Source organism: Lissotriton vulgaris, chromosome 9, assembly GCF_964263255.1.
Source record: "Lissotriton vulgaris chromosome 9, aLisVul1.2, whole genome shotgun sequence".
NCBI lineage: Eukaryota > Metazoa > Chordata > Amphibia > Caudata > Salamandridae > Lissotriton > Lissotriton vulgaris.
In genome coordinates, this window is record NC_141697.1 from 265,049,789 (window position 1) to 265,067,613 (window position 17,825).

At 48.4% G+C, this 17,825-nt stretch overlaps 1 protein-coding gene across 5 annotated transcripts in view; it reads left to right on the forward strand.

Annotated features, from left to right (window-relative positions):
- TTLL5 (tubulin tyrosine ligase like 5) overlaps positions 1-17,825 on the forward strand; it is a 1,386,223-nt gene that overhangs the window by 1,219,065 nt on the left and 149,333 nt on the right. For all 5 annotated transcript variants that reach the window (XM_086937525.1, XM_086937527.1, XM_086937530.1 and 2 more), the window contains one exon: positions 4,600-4,814. In XM_086937525.1, coding sequence (XP_086793651.1) covers positions 4,600-4,814 — 215 coding nt within the window. The remainder of the gene's footprint in view (positions 1-4,599; positions 4,815-17,825) is intronic.

Genomic DNA, 17,825 nt, shown 5'->3' on the forward strand with positions numbered 1-17,825 from the left:
AGACGGGTCATCGTGAATTTATCAAAGCCCGCCTTTTTAACAGGCGTATAGCAACTGGAATGGTCGCGAGCAGAACCCCTACAAAACTGAGACCACGGCCAGAATATACATTATAACGTCACTACAATTCACATTCACAATTAAAAAAATAGGCATGGTAATATATGGCATGTCCGGGAAATGAAGGGGCGATATTATCGCGGATAAGGTGTTTAGGAAAGTGTGACTAAACACTGCTGGGTCAGATATAGATATAGAGTGGCAACTGATGGGTATCTCTGACCATCTATCAGGGTGTCATTGAATACCATCCTTTATAGGTAAATGTAGGGGTCATTGTTGTTTGGTTTTCACACACTATAAACCCACCTTTTCTCCTAGACCCTCTGGTACTCTTTTGTTGTTCTGTCTCTGTGGGGGTTGTTCCCAGAGCTTGGTCTTTAAATATTCCCCCGGGTCATACCCTACCGTAGTGTTGTTGTTGTTTACTGTGTATATATCTACTGTTGTCGGTCCATCCGTGTGCCTCGAAGGCACGGAAAAAAGGGCGGAACTGATGTCATCACGCCGGCGTGGGCCTATTATGGTGTCGGTGACGTCAGCGGAGTCGCGTGCGATGCCGTGCCTCTGTGACGTCGTCCACGTCGGCGCGAAGCTACAAAAAAGAATTTACGAATGTTGCTGACGCAAGGGGATATTCACAAGGTGAGGAATCCACAGGCAGATACTGTATCTACCAGAAAAAGCGTTACCGAAGGTAAGTAACTTGTTCGTTTCTTTCAGATGCACAAGTTACTTACCTTCAGTAACGATATATCTGTAAGAAACAGTAGTTAGTATTAGATTCCTTACCGCCCCACCCATCCTCCCCGTTCTGCGAACCGATATCTAGGGTTAAGGTCATCCCCCTTTTAGGGCCCGAGTTTTCATGGCACCAGTGTTGGTTTTTATCATGGCTCTGCGTTTCTGGCACGGAAAAACTGTGTATAGGAACTGACGTCAGCGCGCGAGGGCGGCGTCTAAGTACTCCGACGTAATCCCGGCGCCGACGACGGACGCGGAGCCGCAGACGACGCCTACCGACGCACAGGGGTTCTGCTACGCAAAATTTTCCCGATCCAGTCTGACGCCTGGGGATATTCTAAGGTAAGGAATCTAATACTAACTACTGTTTCTTACAGATATATTGTTACCGAAGGTAAGTAACTTGTGCGCCACTTTCAGGGAGGGGACTCAGCAGTACCATACCATATCCATTAAAGAGTTTGAAAACACCCTAGGACATCAGCACCAGTCTCAGCAAGCTTTTTAGACGGGAGGAGCGGGGTTGTGGGGGTATCGTGGGTTTCAAAAGTGCCTCTTAGGTACTTATCAGCACCGGCCCCACCCCTTCCTCACGGTGAGATTTTTGTTCAAGTTGGCAGGTATGGTGTGAACTTCTGTCCCGCAATCTCGATCTGAGCACTGCTTGCGTGACAAGGCGGCCTTTAACAACAGGATTGAAACCTATGCACTATTGCAAACACCTACATCATGGCCACCAGATATATAAGGACTGTACCAAGCCTGTGTCTTCCTCGCTGCACCTGATGATCCTCCAGATCCACTCACAGGCGGGCTAGAGTGACCTCCCCTCCCCCCACTGAGTTCTATACTCTGCGTTCCTTAGGGTTAGACCGCGTGTACCCCTGTATCTCCCACTTTAATCATTGCCATTTCGGCAACCACCCTATTAGTTGTTTCTTTTCTTTATTTGATATGCTGTTGGTGCTGCGGCCATTCCTGGTATTTAGATAGGTTTAATACCTACAGTGCTATAATTGTATGATTGGAATGTGGCAGCAGTGAGGATTTCTTTCTTCGTGACCTTGTCTGTTGTTTTGTAACTTATAAAGTTACAAATGCCAATTAAAAAAAATCTCCACCTGAGGCTTGAACCAGCTGGACTAGATGCAGGAATGCTGCGAGCTGTTCCTCAATAGGAAAACATACCTGCAGGATACTCTTCAAATAGAGCACTGCACTATAGCTTCTACCAATACAATCATAGGAGAGATCAAGCAGCTGAATCCCAGCATGGCCAGTGCACAATATGGTATCATCTGTCTTTGGCCAGCTAACCAACCTTCAAACGAGTATATTGAAATCCAAGCCCTGTGCTCATTTAGAAACGATACCCTGACATTGGCTAGAGTTTTGCTGCAACCAGCATGAACAGTATACTCCGTGAATGAACTTGATATAGGGTATTTGCATTACCTTCCCAAAATGTGATTAATGGAACTGAAATTTCATAACATTATTACACAAGAAGGCCTTTAAAGAAATAAAGCCTGATCTCTTATAGAAAAGAATAAACACACCCTCAACATCACACTCCCTATCCGCTCCTACGAATTTTGTGCGATGAGCAGGACATCATAAGTGGGACTCTGCCATTAATGGGCCATTGTAGCAGCCATGTGCCTCTGGAGGTTCGTTCAAACTAGCTGGCTCCTTTCTTAATGCTCTCTCCCCTGTATTTTGAAGTATATTAAGTGTAGTGTTGCATTTTTTTAAATGAAGTTACTGAAAGATTGTAGTAGGCATTTTTTTATTAAGTTGCCAATGATTTATTATCAGAGTGGCACCTAGGAACAGGAGATGAAATTAATCTTCTTTGAGCACAGCGTAACTGTCCCATGAATTGAAGAAAATCCGTATGTCATTGATCTCTAGCCACCTACAAAGACGGAGTTAGATGGTTCACATAGAGATTGCTAATAACTTTTTCATTTTTTACTTCTGTCTTTCAAGTGTTCAGTTGTAGCAGGTTTCCAGTCATTTTGGCCTTACCAATAGGTTTCCGCCTACTCCTTTGAATCTTGTTTTAACTTTTTTAATGGGTTCCCTGTTCGAACCCTTACACAGTTGTCCTTTGAGGCTTTTGTTTTTTAAAACGGTCTCTCTTGTGGCTATTACCTCAGCAAGGAGGGTGAGTGAGCTTCAGGCTCTCAGTTCAAAACTCCGGTTTTTAACTATACATGCTGAAAGGATGGTCCTTAGGACCAGGGCTGCTTTTCTGCCTAAGGTGGTTACTCCCTTCCATCTAGGGCAGTCCATTACTCTTCCTGTGTTCTATCCTCCCCCTCACCCTTCCTAGTAGGAGGAGATACTTCACCACCTGGATCCTAAAAGAGCAGTGAGCTTTTATTTGGAAAGGACTAAGGACTTGCAAGTAGACGATCAGCTCTTTGTGGGCTACGTTGGAAGGATGAAGGGCAAGGCTGTGTACAAGTGCACTCTATCCAGATGGATCATCTTGTGCATCAAGATCTGCTACGCCCTGGCTGGTAAGGAGCTTCCTGAAGGTATTAGGGCTCATTCTGCCAGAGCCAAGTCGTCAACTTCTGCTTTGGCCAGAGGTGTACCTGTAGTGAACATTTGTAAGGCAGCGACTTGGGCCTCCCTCCACACTTTCCCAAAGCATTATTGCTTGGACTCCGAAATGAGGAGGGAGGGCCACTTTGCGAGCTCTGTCGTGAAGGACTTTTTGGTATAGAAGGGTGGTCACCCTCCTCCGGGAGTGGGACTGCTGTGGGAATCTATTCATGAGGTGAGGAATCCACAGGCATATGTATCCATCAGAAGAACAAGTTACTTACCTTTGGTAACGCTTTTTCTGGTGGATACAGTATCAGTATGTGGATTCCTCTCAGACCCACCCTCCTCCCGTTGTCCACCCTTGTATACCCTAAAGATTGCTTTGTTGGACATGTTGTTTTACATTGTATCTTCTATCTATCTGGTACATTTGTAGGGAATGATTTTATTCTTGGGTTTTCCTTTTGATTTTACACTATGTGTATTTGTTTGAATATTGTGTACTGTGTCTACTTTGAATCTGTTGTCGGTCCACCTGTTCGCCTCGGAAAAAAATGGATGGAATTGATATCATCACGCCGACGAGGCTCTCTTATGGCTCCGGTGACGTCATGCGGAGTCACGAGCGGAGCCGTGGCATTGTGACATCCTCATCGGCATGGAGAGCTAGGGGAATGCTGGTGCAGGAGATATTCATAAGGTGACGCATCCACAGGCAGATACTGTATCCACCAGAAGAAGCGTTACCGAAGGTAAGTAACTTGTTCTTCCAGTCATCTCATTCTCTTCCAATCTATTCCAAGGTTGAAGATGCTGACACTTGTATGACTGGCAGTTCAGATGATTTAATTCCATTAGGGTTGATTAATCCTTTCAACCTTCCTATACACTGAGTACCATTAAAGCAAGTTATAGTGAAGTATGAGTTCTCGAGTATTAAGAGAGGGTTGAATGTGGGTGCTTCAAGAAATGGAATGATAATGTGATGACTTAAATATCAGAGGGATTTTAGGAGAGTTGTGCCAATGATAGTTGCAACCCATTCTGTTGCTCCGGTTATTTCTTCTGGAATATATCTTCTTCATGTGTGACTGTGTTGGCTGGTTCTTGATTCCATCTCAATGTTTAACACTTGCTATGTCATGAATTAAAAAACTTTAGTAACAACCGATAAATAAAAAATAAGTTATTCATTTTGTGTCATATTTTGTGTTTTTCTCTTTTTTTGCATTCTAGGGTGTACTTTCTAGTACTCAGTTGTCAAGTTCCACCCAGGGTTCTGTGCCAGAGAGCTCTGGTGCCCACTGGATGGGGCCCGTGCCACCAAACAGCCAAAAGATTGGATCCCAGAAGCCAACTTCAGCGCAGATATCTTCCCAGCATATCCCCAAACCACCTGTCAATCACAAGCAGGTCTTGCTTCGGAAAACTGCCTTGCAGCGCCCAGGAAGGTAAGTTCCTGCTAGATATTTTCAGCACAAGTTTATGAATCCAAGGACCTAGTGGAGAGGCACTTTATTAATAACTACTTTATTGAGGCCGAAGCCATTGTCTAGTAATGGTGTCAGCATGAAGCACTTGCAGATTAATTTAGCTGAGAGAGTAAATTGTTTGCTGAGAAACCTATGAAACAGAATTTATAAATTAATCAATAAGAGGGTCACTAACGATTGGCAGTTGTGTGGTACTGTTATCACATATGTACTCACATATCTTACCGCTGTAATTCTCATTCTCTATATTTCTCATTCTCATTTGTGCTAAGCGCTGTATTAACATAACACACATTGGTTTCCTCTTTGTTGTCAGTAAAGTGTGATAGGAGGGAAGTTGCATGATCTATCCTGTTCTTGGTACTTGTGACCACAGATTGTCTGCCTTCATCTGTTCGACTATATGCCTAGTGCTGTGGATGCATCTAACAGATTCAGTCTGCATTAGCTAAGCACTTAACACAGGCCAAGATGCATTTTGAGTCAGTAACAAACATTACTAAGGTTGTTAGGTTCACTTTGCTTACTTGTAATTATTCTGTTGCCCTTTTGACTTTGTCTATGTAAACAGACTAGTGACACACCAGAAGGCCAATAGTGAAGATTGTGGATTCATGATCATATGTATCTTGGCACCAGGAGCCAAAGTGACCCATTCCAAGACCTTCATTGATTGCTGTGATCCCTAGACTATCAGGGCCCACTAGCATGGTTTCCTATTACAACTTGGAAATACAAGTCCCCTGGTCTGAATTGAGAATATCAGTCTATTTAGCACACCCATAAGATGATCCAAAGCTTTGACAATTGTCACCTCCACATTTCCCACATGGTAACAGAATGCTGAGCTATGGAAAGGCCGGAGTAGTTAAAGGTGTGTGCTGATAAATGCCAGTTCAATTCATGGTAATATAATTTAATTCCATCACACTATTACTATTAACTCGTTGGAAATTGTATTTATAACTGAATCGTAACTCGGGACGCTGGACTCGCTTTTCTCCATTAATGCTTCACATACCGTGCTGGATTGTTCAATGGGTCATGGAGGGAAGCTGGCCGCAATCTTTTTTAAGACCCCCGTCAGTTATGTAGTTCAATCTTAAATGGGATATTTCAGCATATGTGTTTTTTTTGGTACAGCATTTCTGCAACAACATCTTTGATTCTCCTGGAGTTATATTGACCTGCTAAATCATGTACTGATTTTATACATGACTGGATAAATGTTTTCTGGCCCCTCACCCTGCCTAACACAAAATTGCTTATTATCGCTGATTTCAAACTGTAGTATTGTAGTCCCCATAGCAAGATGGGTTTGGGTCTAGTAGCTACCCTAGAATCGCTGGGTTTTGCAAAAAACCCTCTCACCACCACCCAAAATGGAGGGCACATTTTAGATAGTGTTTATACGGTGGAGCTTGACATTAGTCCAGTTACAGCTGTGCCATGCCATTCAATTGGCCTGACAACTATTTTCTCATGTTCACATAGACCTCTAAGAAACAGCTAGCATTGGCCTTACACTAATAATACCCACATAATAGTACACTCAGACACCAGCACACTCACTGCCCTTTGATGAAGAATTTGTCTAGTTAAAAATAGAAGGATGAAATGGCATTAATACATTCCTGTCCTTAAGTCAAATGACACAACCATTTTCGGGTCGACAATCAACAGGAAGGCATTTAAAAAGGCTACTTAAGTTGCTACCAAAGACTGCTTTATTAAGAAGATCAGGTATAAATTAAATTCTACAAAATATTTTTTTAAACTCTAAAAAATAAATAGTCAGTCCTAAACCACTTATCATCACTCCTGAATTTCCAGTTAACTAGAGCGCTATAGTCCAAGAACATTTTCAGGACAAGATAGGCCCGATTAGAGCCATGGTCTTTATTCCTGATAGTTGTCAGACCATCAAAATTGAGATTTCTGCGAAGGAAACCATTGCAGTTATGAGAATAATAAATTCTACCTGCCGAAAAAGAGATCCCGGTCCCACCACATGGATCAAAGAGGAACCTCAGGAGCAAGCCCCATTTATCTAATAGAAGCTTGTAACCCAAATTCCTTACCTTGGAGTCATCCCCAGGCGGCAGACTGGATCGGGAAACATTTGTATGCCTCTAGGTGGCGTCTTCAGCTCCAGCTCCATGTTGGCATCCATGCCAGAAGTGACGAGTGAAGTACCTACATAAGCAGCACCCCAGCATGCTGACGTCAGTCTTTTCTTTCCACACAGGTCAGTGCAGATCCAGGCTACCTCCAGTCTTTTTTAACACCCTTTTTTGACATTTTGCCGAGCCATTTTTTGAGACCTAGTCTCCCAGTGGTGTGCTAGGGATGTCCCCCAAATACCCAGTGGGGTTTAAACCCTGTGGTTCCTGTCACTGACAGATGTCTGTGACAGACTGTCAGAAGTTAAAGAAGTCAAATCACTCTTTGACTTCTCTGCACTGGTCCAAGTCATTGGACTAGGCACAGAAAAAATGTCACTCCAGGCCACGCGCCCAATCGGAGCCTGCCTTTGGATCTGCTCAACACCTCCCTAAGGTTTCTTGGAGAAAGACCCCTCCCACTACCCCAACTCCATGAGTTTTATAAGGCCATGCACATCCTATTTGGGCGGGCCGACCTCTCTCGAGCGCCTTCAGGGCCCGTGGGGGGGAGGGGTGCCTGCACTGGATTTCTGCCAGCAGGTTTGTCCTTAGCACCATTCAGGACCCTTGGGTCCGAGACTGCGACCTTCCCAGAGCCGATTCCAGCATTGACACTTCCAGCACCGTCACCGCCTCACGGTGGCGCCAACCCCGTCATACAAGACTACGATACAGAACCGGATCAGCGTCAGCCAACACGGATTCCAGCGTCACCCGGAACAATACCCTCTGAGTCTAAGCCAGTACCTCCTTTTTTTACCAGCCTGGATAGGTGTATGGTTGGTGGGGACATGAAGAGCCCTATGGCTGCAATCCCCTTGAGGAGGCCGAAGACAACTGGTATGAGGAACTGGCAAATGCCAGTGGTCTGGATGCCTCACCCGACAGTTGCCTTGTATATCCTTATAGTGTGGCTACAGAGGAAGGGGGCCTCTTTTTCTATGGTGGTGCCCAGGGCTCCTGATGTCCTCGACCTTTAGCTGCCTTTGGTGGCAGTCAAAATTAATGTTTTCACAGAGGTGCTTCAATTGGAAGTCAGTCCCTCAGAACACATTTTCCCCTTTAATGAAGCCCACATTGATGTCCTGTTCAGGGACTGGGCCAAGCCCCTCACAGGGGCGCCTTTGCACAGGACCATTGCCTGCCACCATCGCCCCACTCCTGGAGACACAGCTTTCCTCACCCCCCATCCCATCCCATCGAGCCTGGATGGCCAGACCTCCGCCTCAAAGGTTAACACTGGCGCTTTCCCTACCACACCTAGGGAATCAAAAAGGCTGGACACCTTTCGCAAGAGGATGTTCTTTCAACAGCCTAGCACTGTGGTAAGTGAACACAGCATACCTTTTGGGCTGATATACCTGCACAGTTTGGGATTCGGTTGCACACGTGCTGCCCATGGTTTCAGTGGAGGCCAAAGCTCTACTGTCACAGGCTAATGCAGGTGGCAGAGATGCTTCACTGTTCACTGCACACCACTGATTTCATAAGCAGAGCAATTGTCTCAATAGTGGCACTCGGACGCAACGTCTGATTGAGGTCTACTGGTTTTTCGGGGGCTAGCCAGGCATCACTTATGGACATGCCCTTCAATGGCACACGCCTCTTAGACAATAAGGCAAACTCAGTGCTAGAGCATGAAGGACTTGCAAGCAACTTTATTTTGCCTTTGTACCATCGCCATCACCCAGGTGGCGGCAGGATCCGCCATCACCTGCTCCACTGGCAGTCCATAACATCAGGCAAGTGAGTATTTCAGATCGTTCCGTGAGTTTACTCCACCCTCTTTTTCGAAACCCTGCTGCCCATGCCATTATCTTTTAACTGACTGACAAAGCACGACATCTTACTGCTCCATCAGGAAATACAGGCTCTTTTGGTCAAAGGAGCCATCGAGAGGGTGCCGGCATCAGAAGTTGGTTGTGGTTGTTATTTCCGCTACTTTTTAGTGCCCAAAAAGGACGAAGGCCTCCGCAATATTCTAGACCTGCGCACTCTCGATTTCTTCGTGAAGAAGGAGAAATTCAAGATGCTTACGTTGGCTCAGGCTCTGTCTGCTCTCAACCCCGGAGACTGAATGATATCGCTGGACTTACAGGTCACCTTGGGGTGTTGAAGCAGTAAGAGACTACTGCATTGACTTGGACAGGCATGTTCAGTTTGTTGACTATGATGATTCTGCAGTTTCTCGCTTGTGAGCAAGGCGTAGTGGTGGGTCAAAGGTGTGTGGGTCACCAGATCGAGTCTTATGGTGAGGCGTCTTTCCCAAAGACCACCACTTTAGTCTTGTCTGAGTTCAGTTTAAGGCAATTGGATTTTATCCAGGTGGTCACTTCGGTATGCATGTGGTAAACGTGTTCCTGCTGTTGGATGTTTTGTCCGAGAGGGACAGTATCAGTTGCATGTCATTGGCGTAAGTGAGGATGTTTATGTTGGGGGCTCATAGGACATCAACCAGAGGAGTCATGTAGATGTTGAAGAGCATTGGGTTGAGTGAGGAGACTCGCAGGACTCAGCAGATTAGATCTCGTAGTTTAGAGGAGTAGGAGGGCATGTTGACAGTTTGGGTTCTTCTGATGAGGAAGGAGCAGAGCCATTCAAGGACATGTCCCTGGAGGCCTCGTTTGTGGAGTAGTCAGAGTAGGATGGAGTGGAAGATTGTGTCTAAGGCTGTTGATAGGTTTAGAATGATGAGGGATGCAGTTTCCCCAGTGCTTAATTTGTGCCGGTGCTTTCCAGTTCTTAGCACCAGCACTTAATTGACAGGGCTGGGTCTACGCATCTCGCGCGTCATTGATGTTTTTTAAATTTACCTTAAGTAGTGTACTCAGCGTGTTCAAGCAAGGAGCGGTTAACAATGACTGCGTGTGAGATCTGAGATGACTACCAGTACACACACTTGCTTCTCTTAATTAGCTGCAGCGCACGGTGCCGTCCAAGTCCAACCAAGGGAGAATACATTATTATGTTGTGGTGGCGCTTGTGATCATGGCGGCCACCCTCGTTCGCAGCCCAGGCTTCTTGGTCACTTTCAGTTTCACAGCCACACAGGGAGTGGGCCACCTGTCACTGTGCGTGCACTGCACAGTTGGCTGTGTGTGCGTGCGCCGTGCGGTGCGCGTTGCTTGAAGGTGGGCAGGCGCGGGAGGGACCAACACACAGTGTTGTACACCGATTTATTGGGGCGCCAGGGGCGGTCTGGATTTGGGTTCTAACTTCAAGTACTGACTGTTCTGATAGGGGGGTAGGTAGGGGCTGTAGGGGCCGCTGTACGCACAGCATGCGTAGATTTTTGTCACATGGCCACGCGCGCCGCCCCCCAGTTCAACCACCGCAGCCAGTATCACTGCGTGCTAACCAGGCTAACTGAAGTAACGGTAAGATCATTGAATTTAATAAAACAGCTCAGATATTAACTACTGAGTGAGCTAAGCTAAGCGGAACTAAGCCAACTGAACTAACCTCTTGCCATTCCAATACCGTCAGCTCTGAATACCGTGCAAAAACCAACGCAGTATTTTTATTTTTGGTAGTCAGACTTGTGAGGTTCCGGTTGGTTGTAAGATTACAGGCGTGGGGGTGGAGATGGGGGAGGTGGGGGGGGGGGGTGGAGGAGGGGTGGAGGCAGCTCTATTAGGCTGATTATTAGGAATAAAAAAGGATGCCAATGCAATCATGCAAATGCTGCAATTCAGATTCGTTAAAGGCCCACCGGCCGGGCCGTAGGGGTATATTCGTGCTGGCGCCGCAGTACTGTACTGACCTGCACAGGCTGCGGGTTTAAGTAAAACTACTAGGCCCTGCTGTCCTACCTGCCCAGCCGCTCGCTGACTTGTCCAAATATGGCGGCTAGTGTGCACATCCGATACCGATGGTAATGGGTTCACTTTTTTTCTCGGGTGTGGTATGGCGTTGTCGCAACGTATAGGGATGCAATATATATTACTTTTTAAATTGATTCCCGCGGGTTCAGGGCTCATTGTTCTTGTGTTATATAATATTGTTGTTGTGTTTAGTTGTTGTCGACATCTAAGTGCAGAGTGCACACACACAGCCTGTTGATGGTATGAATGGTACTTAAAGCTCTAAGGCCTTGAGTAGCAACTTGTATAATCATAGATGCTAAAAAATAACTAGTAAATACTTAAAAAGACAATACCTTGTTTCCTTGGATCATCATGTTTAAATGTAGGTCTGAATGAAAGCGACAACTTCTTATGCACTGTAATGGAAAGTTAGTGTAAAGAGAAGTAGACGTTCCATGTTTGTACATCTTGTATTATTTGCCTGTTGTACAATAGCTCATCCACCCAAAAGCCAGGGCTTATCACTTCTGAAGAAGTCAGCTGTACAGCAGTGCATGGCATAGGATGATGGCTTTTGGAAAGGGAGCACACAAGCATAGGTTTCACCGGCTAGCACCACATGTTTAGGGCCAGTCTGCTTTGCACATCTCACCCTAGATATCCATCAGGCATTGAACAGTGAAAGTAGTGTCCGTCCCCTTTCCCGTCTGCATTGGAGCTCCCTACTTTTTAATGTGCATTCTATACCAGTTTTCCTAAAATGCAGAAAGAATCTGGAAGGATGGCAGCTTGCTTTGCAGAGATGGTGCGATACTTGCACAGTTGCAATAGTACCATTTCCATATGTGATCAGGCAACAACTTGCATATATACGAAGAAAGGGTGCCAGAATGGAGATAGCAATGTTTATTGGTGAACAAGGTGTCATAGGGATGAGTATGCAGGTGTAAAGACGGACAGAAGTTAAACAGAGCCTAAGAAAGGCAATGGGGGGATAAAGCAAGGAAGATTGCATGCGATTTCCAAATGAGAACAGCCATAGCTCAAGGAAAGCAGGGGTAAAAACATAAGCATCCCTAACACTATTGCCCATCATCAAAGAGCCATGAGTATAACAGCATGGATTCAGAATGTAGCAACTTTCCCCAGGCGTAGACGCTTCTTCCGGTGGGTTTTGAAGGATGTGAAGGATAGGCTTTGCCAGATATCACTAGGAACCAGAAAAGGAGTGAGAGTGTGGCGGTCCTGTTACAGTGACAGGTTTCAGATTGGCGCTTATTAGGTATGCAACCCCAGTTTGCACTTCCTCAAAACTCCAACCAATATCTGTACGAAAATATTTAGAAAAATGGTAGAGGTTGGTCTGCAACCTTTGGGATTCCACAGGCTGTCCCGACTGGAGTGGAAAAAGTAATCAGTCACTAGACTGGTCATCTGTCTCCCACCCTGTGGAGCTAATAGAGGAAGTGGGTGGAGCCATAGAAAAGTAGGTGTGGCCTCTGACAAAGATTTAAGCACCTGCACTTCATATTTTACAAATTAAGCACTGAGTTTCCCCAAGTCAAGGGTCATCTGTTGCTGCTATGAGGGTGGTTTCAGTGGTGTGGTTGGGTCCAAATCCTGATTGTGTGGTGTTGAGAATTTTGTGTTTGGCAAGGTGGTCGGAGAGCTGCTTTTCCCAAGAATTTGGCTGGGTATGGAAGAAGGGATATTGGTCGTTAATTAGTGAGTTTGATTGGATCGGCCAAAGCTTTCTTTAGGGGGGCGTTACAGCTGTGCATTTCCATGGTTCCGGAAAGGTGGCTGCACTAACGGAGGCGTTGAAGATGGGGGTGAGGGCCTTACTGATAAGGAATGCTACTCTGTCAAAGGTTTGCTGGAGGCAGGCGTCCACTGGGGCCCTGTAATGAATGGTCTTTATGATTGTTGTGGTTTTCTCTATGCTAATGGGATGCCATGTGGTGATCCTTAACGAACAAGTTACTTACCTTCGGTAACGCATTATCTGGTAGAGACTCTATCTATCTAGCTGCAGATTCCTTACAGCCCCACCCATGCCTCCCCGCTGTGTGGACTTATGTTGTAGAGCTAAGATTACTCCCCTTTCATGGCCCTAGTTTGCTCACGACTACCTCAGTTACTTCGTGGCTCTGTGCTTCTGGCATGGAAAAACGAAAAGTACTGACGTCTGCGCACCTGAGTTGCATCTATATAGGCACTGCGACATCATAACTGATGCTAACGACACCAACGATGTCACGCAGAGCTGATTGAAGCCAACCAACGGTGCACACAAGGGATATTGCTCAGCCAAATTTTCCGGATCCAGCCTGACGCCCTGGAAATTCAAAGGTAAGGAATCTGCAGCTAGAAGTCTTTATCAGATATCAGTTAGTAGTCAACCTGACTGTCTTTATTTAAAACTATACAGATGGCACTTGTGTTGTGTTTTGTCTCTTGTCATTTTGCTGATTGTTTTTAACAATATAAGATTGTATGAACATAGACCCTAGTGGAGCCTGGATGCTACAAAAAGCATTGTCTTGCTCACTGGACATATTACTGGTTGAAGAATATGAGCTCCTTCCACCACTCCTTTCTAGTGTGGTGATATTGGTAGCAAAGTCAAGAAACCTTAAGGTTATGCGCTAATGAGTAACTTGCTACTTATTACTAGGAAAGCCATATCTTCCAGACTACCAACTCCGCTCTCATGCTTTTTTGCAAGTCCCGTATATATCATCTCTGGAAGAAAAAGCAACCATTGCTAACACAGTCAATAGGTCTAAAATAGTCTATGGTAATGTTCCCTTTGCAGGAAACACACAGTCTAATATTGACAAGTTTTAAGTACTGCAGAATTCCAAAGCTGTGATTGTCTCTAGGTTACCAATGACTTCCCATATTTCTCCTCTTTGCAAAAATTGCGTTGTCCACTGGTCTCCTCTCAAAATCAATTTAAGGCTCAGACCGTGACTTACAAGTCACTTTTTTGTAACACTCCTGACTAGTTTTAGCACTGCTTTACACTTCACTGCCCCAAAGAGAGTTTTGAGGTCAGCAGGTAAATATGTTCGCCCTTACACTCACCCTTCCCTCCACAGAGTATCAGAACAAAGGTGGGGGACAAGTCATCACCACATACTTGTGGAATACCCTTTAAGATGATTTGCAACAAATGCACATGTTCTTTCCTTTCAGAAGGCGCTAAAGGCTTTTTTGGGGGGAGTAACTTTCCTCCTACTGGAGACAGCATCATGTCGCTCTTTATAGATTTTTGGTGCTGTAGAAATCTTTTTAGGTCTCGTCCTATTAATCCCGCAAGGGATAATTGGATGAGAGTATAGTAGGCAATTTAGGAAAGCTAAACCATCGGCGGATTTCCACGAGTGCATGTGCCCGTGCACCCGCCTGCCTTGCATCATTGCAAGACCCGCCAGCAGCTTCACTTCAAAGGGATCCGCTCCGCCCCCTGCTGCACGCGCTTTCTATCCGTCTGCCTCGCGTGTCCACATCAAAGCCATCTGTTGCTTCCCCAGGGCCTCGGCCTCACTTCTCCTCCCCCTAATTAACATCCCTGTTCACGACCGCAAGGCCGTGCTTCAAAGGGATCCGCTCCCCCGCCCCTAAAAGCTTCTTTCGGCGATGTTCTTGTTGTAAACAGCTCTTATTTCACTTGTGACACCAGGCCCGGGAGCACGGGAGTGTTACCGTGGTGTGCATTTATACTAGATTACGGGCAATTTTACATCAGTATAAGGGCATGTTTGCACGGACAAACTGGCCCCAAAATGTTACTTCTTGATCAGTCTAAGTGTTGCAGCATTTACCTGACCTCAGTGTAACAGAGTGCAGTGCATCACTCCACACGTGAGCTGTTCAAGCTTTACTCAACAGGTAACAGCGGACGCGTGAATGCATCACTGCGTTCCGACAGGTTGAGTGCGTGTGTGAATGCTGTACTTGGACACATAGCAGTGACCGAATGTGCGCATCTCTGTGTTCAGATGGGTAAAGATCCAGGTCTGTGACCCCCACGCCCCCTCCCCTCATACAGATCGTTAATTCCAAACGGCTGCCCTATTTGTACTTCTAACTGCACCTCAGGATTGGGAGTGGCCTGTAAACTCCGTGGTTGTCTGGTTGCAAACACATCCACATCCCTGAGGTCCTGGTCGTGATCCAGATATGCGAGGTAGTGGCTCTTAGTAACTGCGCAGCACTGTACGTCTGAAACTAGAGCAAGAAGTGCCACATATTTCCAGCTTGGAGGCTTCCATTATTCACTAAAACACGTGGGCTCACGGAAGCAGCACTGGGCCTTCTTGAGAGCGTCAGTGTGCATAAGACAGACCCCTACGATCCGCAACAGGGGCCGCCACCATGCACCCCAGGACCACTACCAGGATCCTCGGGCCGCCACCAGGATCCTCGGTCCACCAACCTGCAGGCACCTCGGGGCCACTACCAGGCACATCGTGCCGCTAACCTGCAGCTCCGGCCACCACCGGGCACCTCAGGCCGCTAACCTGCAGCTCGCGCCGCCACCTTGGGGCTGCTAACCTGCAGCTCGGGCTGCCAACAAGCACCCGGGCCGCTAACCTGCCGCTCGGGCCGCCACCAGGCACCCCGGTCTGCTAACCTCCAGCTTGGGCCACCACCTCGGCCGCTAACCTACAGCTAAGGCCGCCACCAGGCACCTCGGGCAGCTAACCTGCAGCTCGGCCCGCCATCAGGCACCACCAGGCACCCCGGGGTAGCCAACCTGCAGGCACCCCAGGGCAGGCACCTCGGGTCGAAGTGCGCATGTGAATCACTGTACTCGGACAGATAGCAGTGCACGGATGTGCACATCGCTGTGTTCGGACGGGTTAAGATGGTTTGAGTTGTACTAGGGTGCCTTGCTGGAAAACCAGCCTCACTCTTCAAAAATGTTTTTTTTTTCAATTTACTTCAGTGGGATCACCCTCCTAAACATCTAGTCTCGCTCTTGTTCCTGAGACACCTGGTTGACATGTATGTATTCACCCCATGCTCTCCTGTCTTGAGGCATCATAACGCTGCATTCACCTTACACTCCCCTGCTTTGAGGTGTCACACCACCTCATTCACTTCGCACTCTCTTTCTGATGTGTTTTAACGCTGTATTCACTTCACATTATACTGTCCTGTAGTGTAACAGAACCTTATTCACCCTAGCCCCACATATCCCGAGTTGTCAAAAAGCTTCATTCACCTCACTCTCTCCTGAAGAGTGACACCACGTCACTCACTCCACCCTACGATGACTGGGAGAGGGACCCCCTTGCAGTCATAGATCGGTGATGTGCTCTCTGACACTCCACCCCTCCACGGAGTCACGGGTGGGGTTTGAGGACTTCTTCATTCTGAACACGCCCGGCCATAACAGGCATTGTGCGCAAACCTACTGGTTGAAATGAACAGTGACCGCAAGGCCCACAGCCCGGTGATGGACTGTTCCAATGAGGACCACGATGAGGACAGCATAACGCGGGCGTCGGTCTAGAGGGGCGACGTAGTGAGAAAGTATAATCTGAAAGAAACACGTTAGTGTTAGATTCCTTACCTTAGAATATCCCCAGGCGTCAGTCTGGATCCGGAAACTTTTGCGTAGCAGTACCCCTGCGCGTCGGTAGGCGTCGTCTGCAGGCGTCCCCTGCGGCTCCGCGTCCGTCGTTGGCGTCGTGCGCCGTGATGACGTCGCTGGAGTATATAGACGCCGCCTCCGCGCGCTGACGTCAGTTCTTCTTTTTTCCGCGCCAGTGGACGCAGATCTGAAGAGCAGTACTCCGGTCTTTGACCAAGTTTTTCGATTGTTTTTTCTATTGTGCCTGATAGGATGCCTGGGTTCAAGAATTGCGATGGCTGTGAGCGCACGATGTCGGTCACAGACCATCACCGCCTCTGCCTCCGGTGTCTGGGCCCCGACCACGACGTGGACTCCTGCGTCGACTGCCGGGCCCTTACCAACAAGGCTAGACGGGAGCGGTCCCGCAAGCTGCTGGAGCTCCGGGTGTCGGCCCCACGTCGGGACCGGGAGCGGTCCCGGTCCGGCCGGAGGTCGGGAGAGCGTTCGAGGGAGCGGTCGCGGAGCCGCGCCGGGCGCTCCGGAAGTCGACACCACTCGTCAGGCTCGTCAGGTAAGAAGCACAAGAAGTCGGGGCGTCGTCATCGTACCCCCGACTCCCCCCGACGCTCGCGCGATGCGGCCGGGGGCTCGGGTGACCCCAACCCCGCGGCTCCGCGAGAGTCGCCGGCGCCGCCTGCCTCATACCCTCCGGTCCCTGGGCATGGCGCGACGCCTGAGGAGATCGAGGCGTTCCTCATGGCCATGAGGGCGCTCGCTTCTCCGACGGGGCCTACGGCGCCTTCGGGCCCAGTGCTACCGTCTGGGGGCCCTGGCGGTTCGGGTGTCCCTGCCTCGGCGCCGTCGGGTGCTCCGGCCCCGGCGCCGCCGACGGCTCCGACCCCGGCGCCGCAGGGGCCTTCGGGATCGGCGCCGGCTGGTCTTCCGGCCTCCCCGGCGCCGTTGCCATCGGGGTTACCCCCGACGCCGCCCCCGCGCGGCGCCGGTTCTCCGCTGCCGGTTCCGGCCGGCGGTGGGGTTCCGGCGCCGGCTCCGGGCGGCGCCGTCCCCTTACCTTCTCCGACGCCGGACGCGGCGCCGGACGGGCGTCGCTCGACGCCGGACCCGGCGCCGATGGGGCCCATGAACCCCGAGGAGCCGGTCTTCATCATTGACTCCGAATACGGAGAGGATGAGGAGTACGGTGAAGGTTGGGAGGGGTCCGAGGACCCTCTGGCTCGCGAGTGCCTGTATGACCCGGACTGGACAGGTGACTTGGGGGATGCCAGTGGTTTGGACGACTCTCCTAACCCTGGTTTGATCTCTCCTCCAACCGTGGCATCGGTGGAGGGAGCTGCCTATTCTGTGGTGCTGATGAGGGCTGCCAAGGCCTTACACCTTGAGCTCCCCG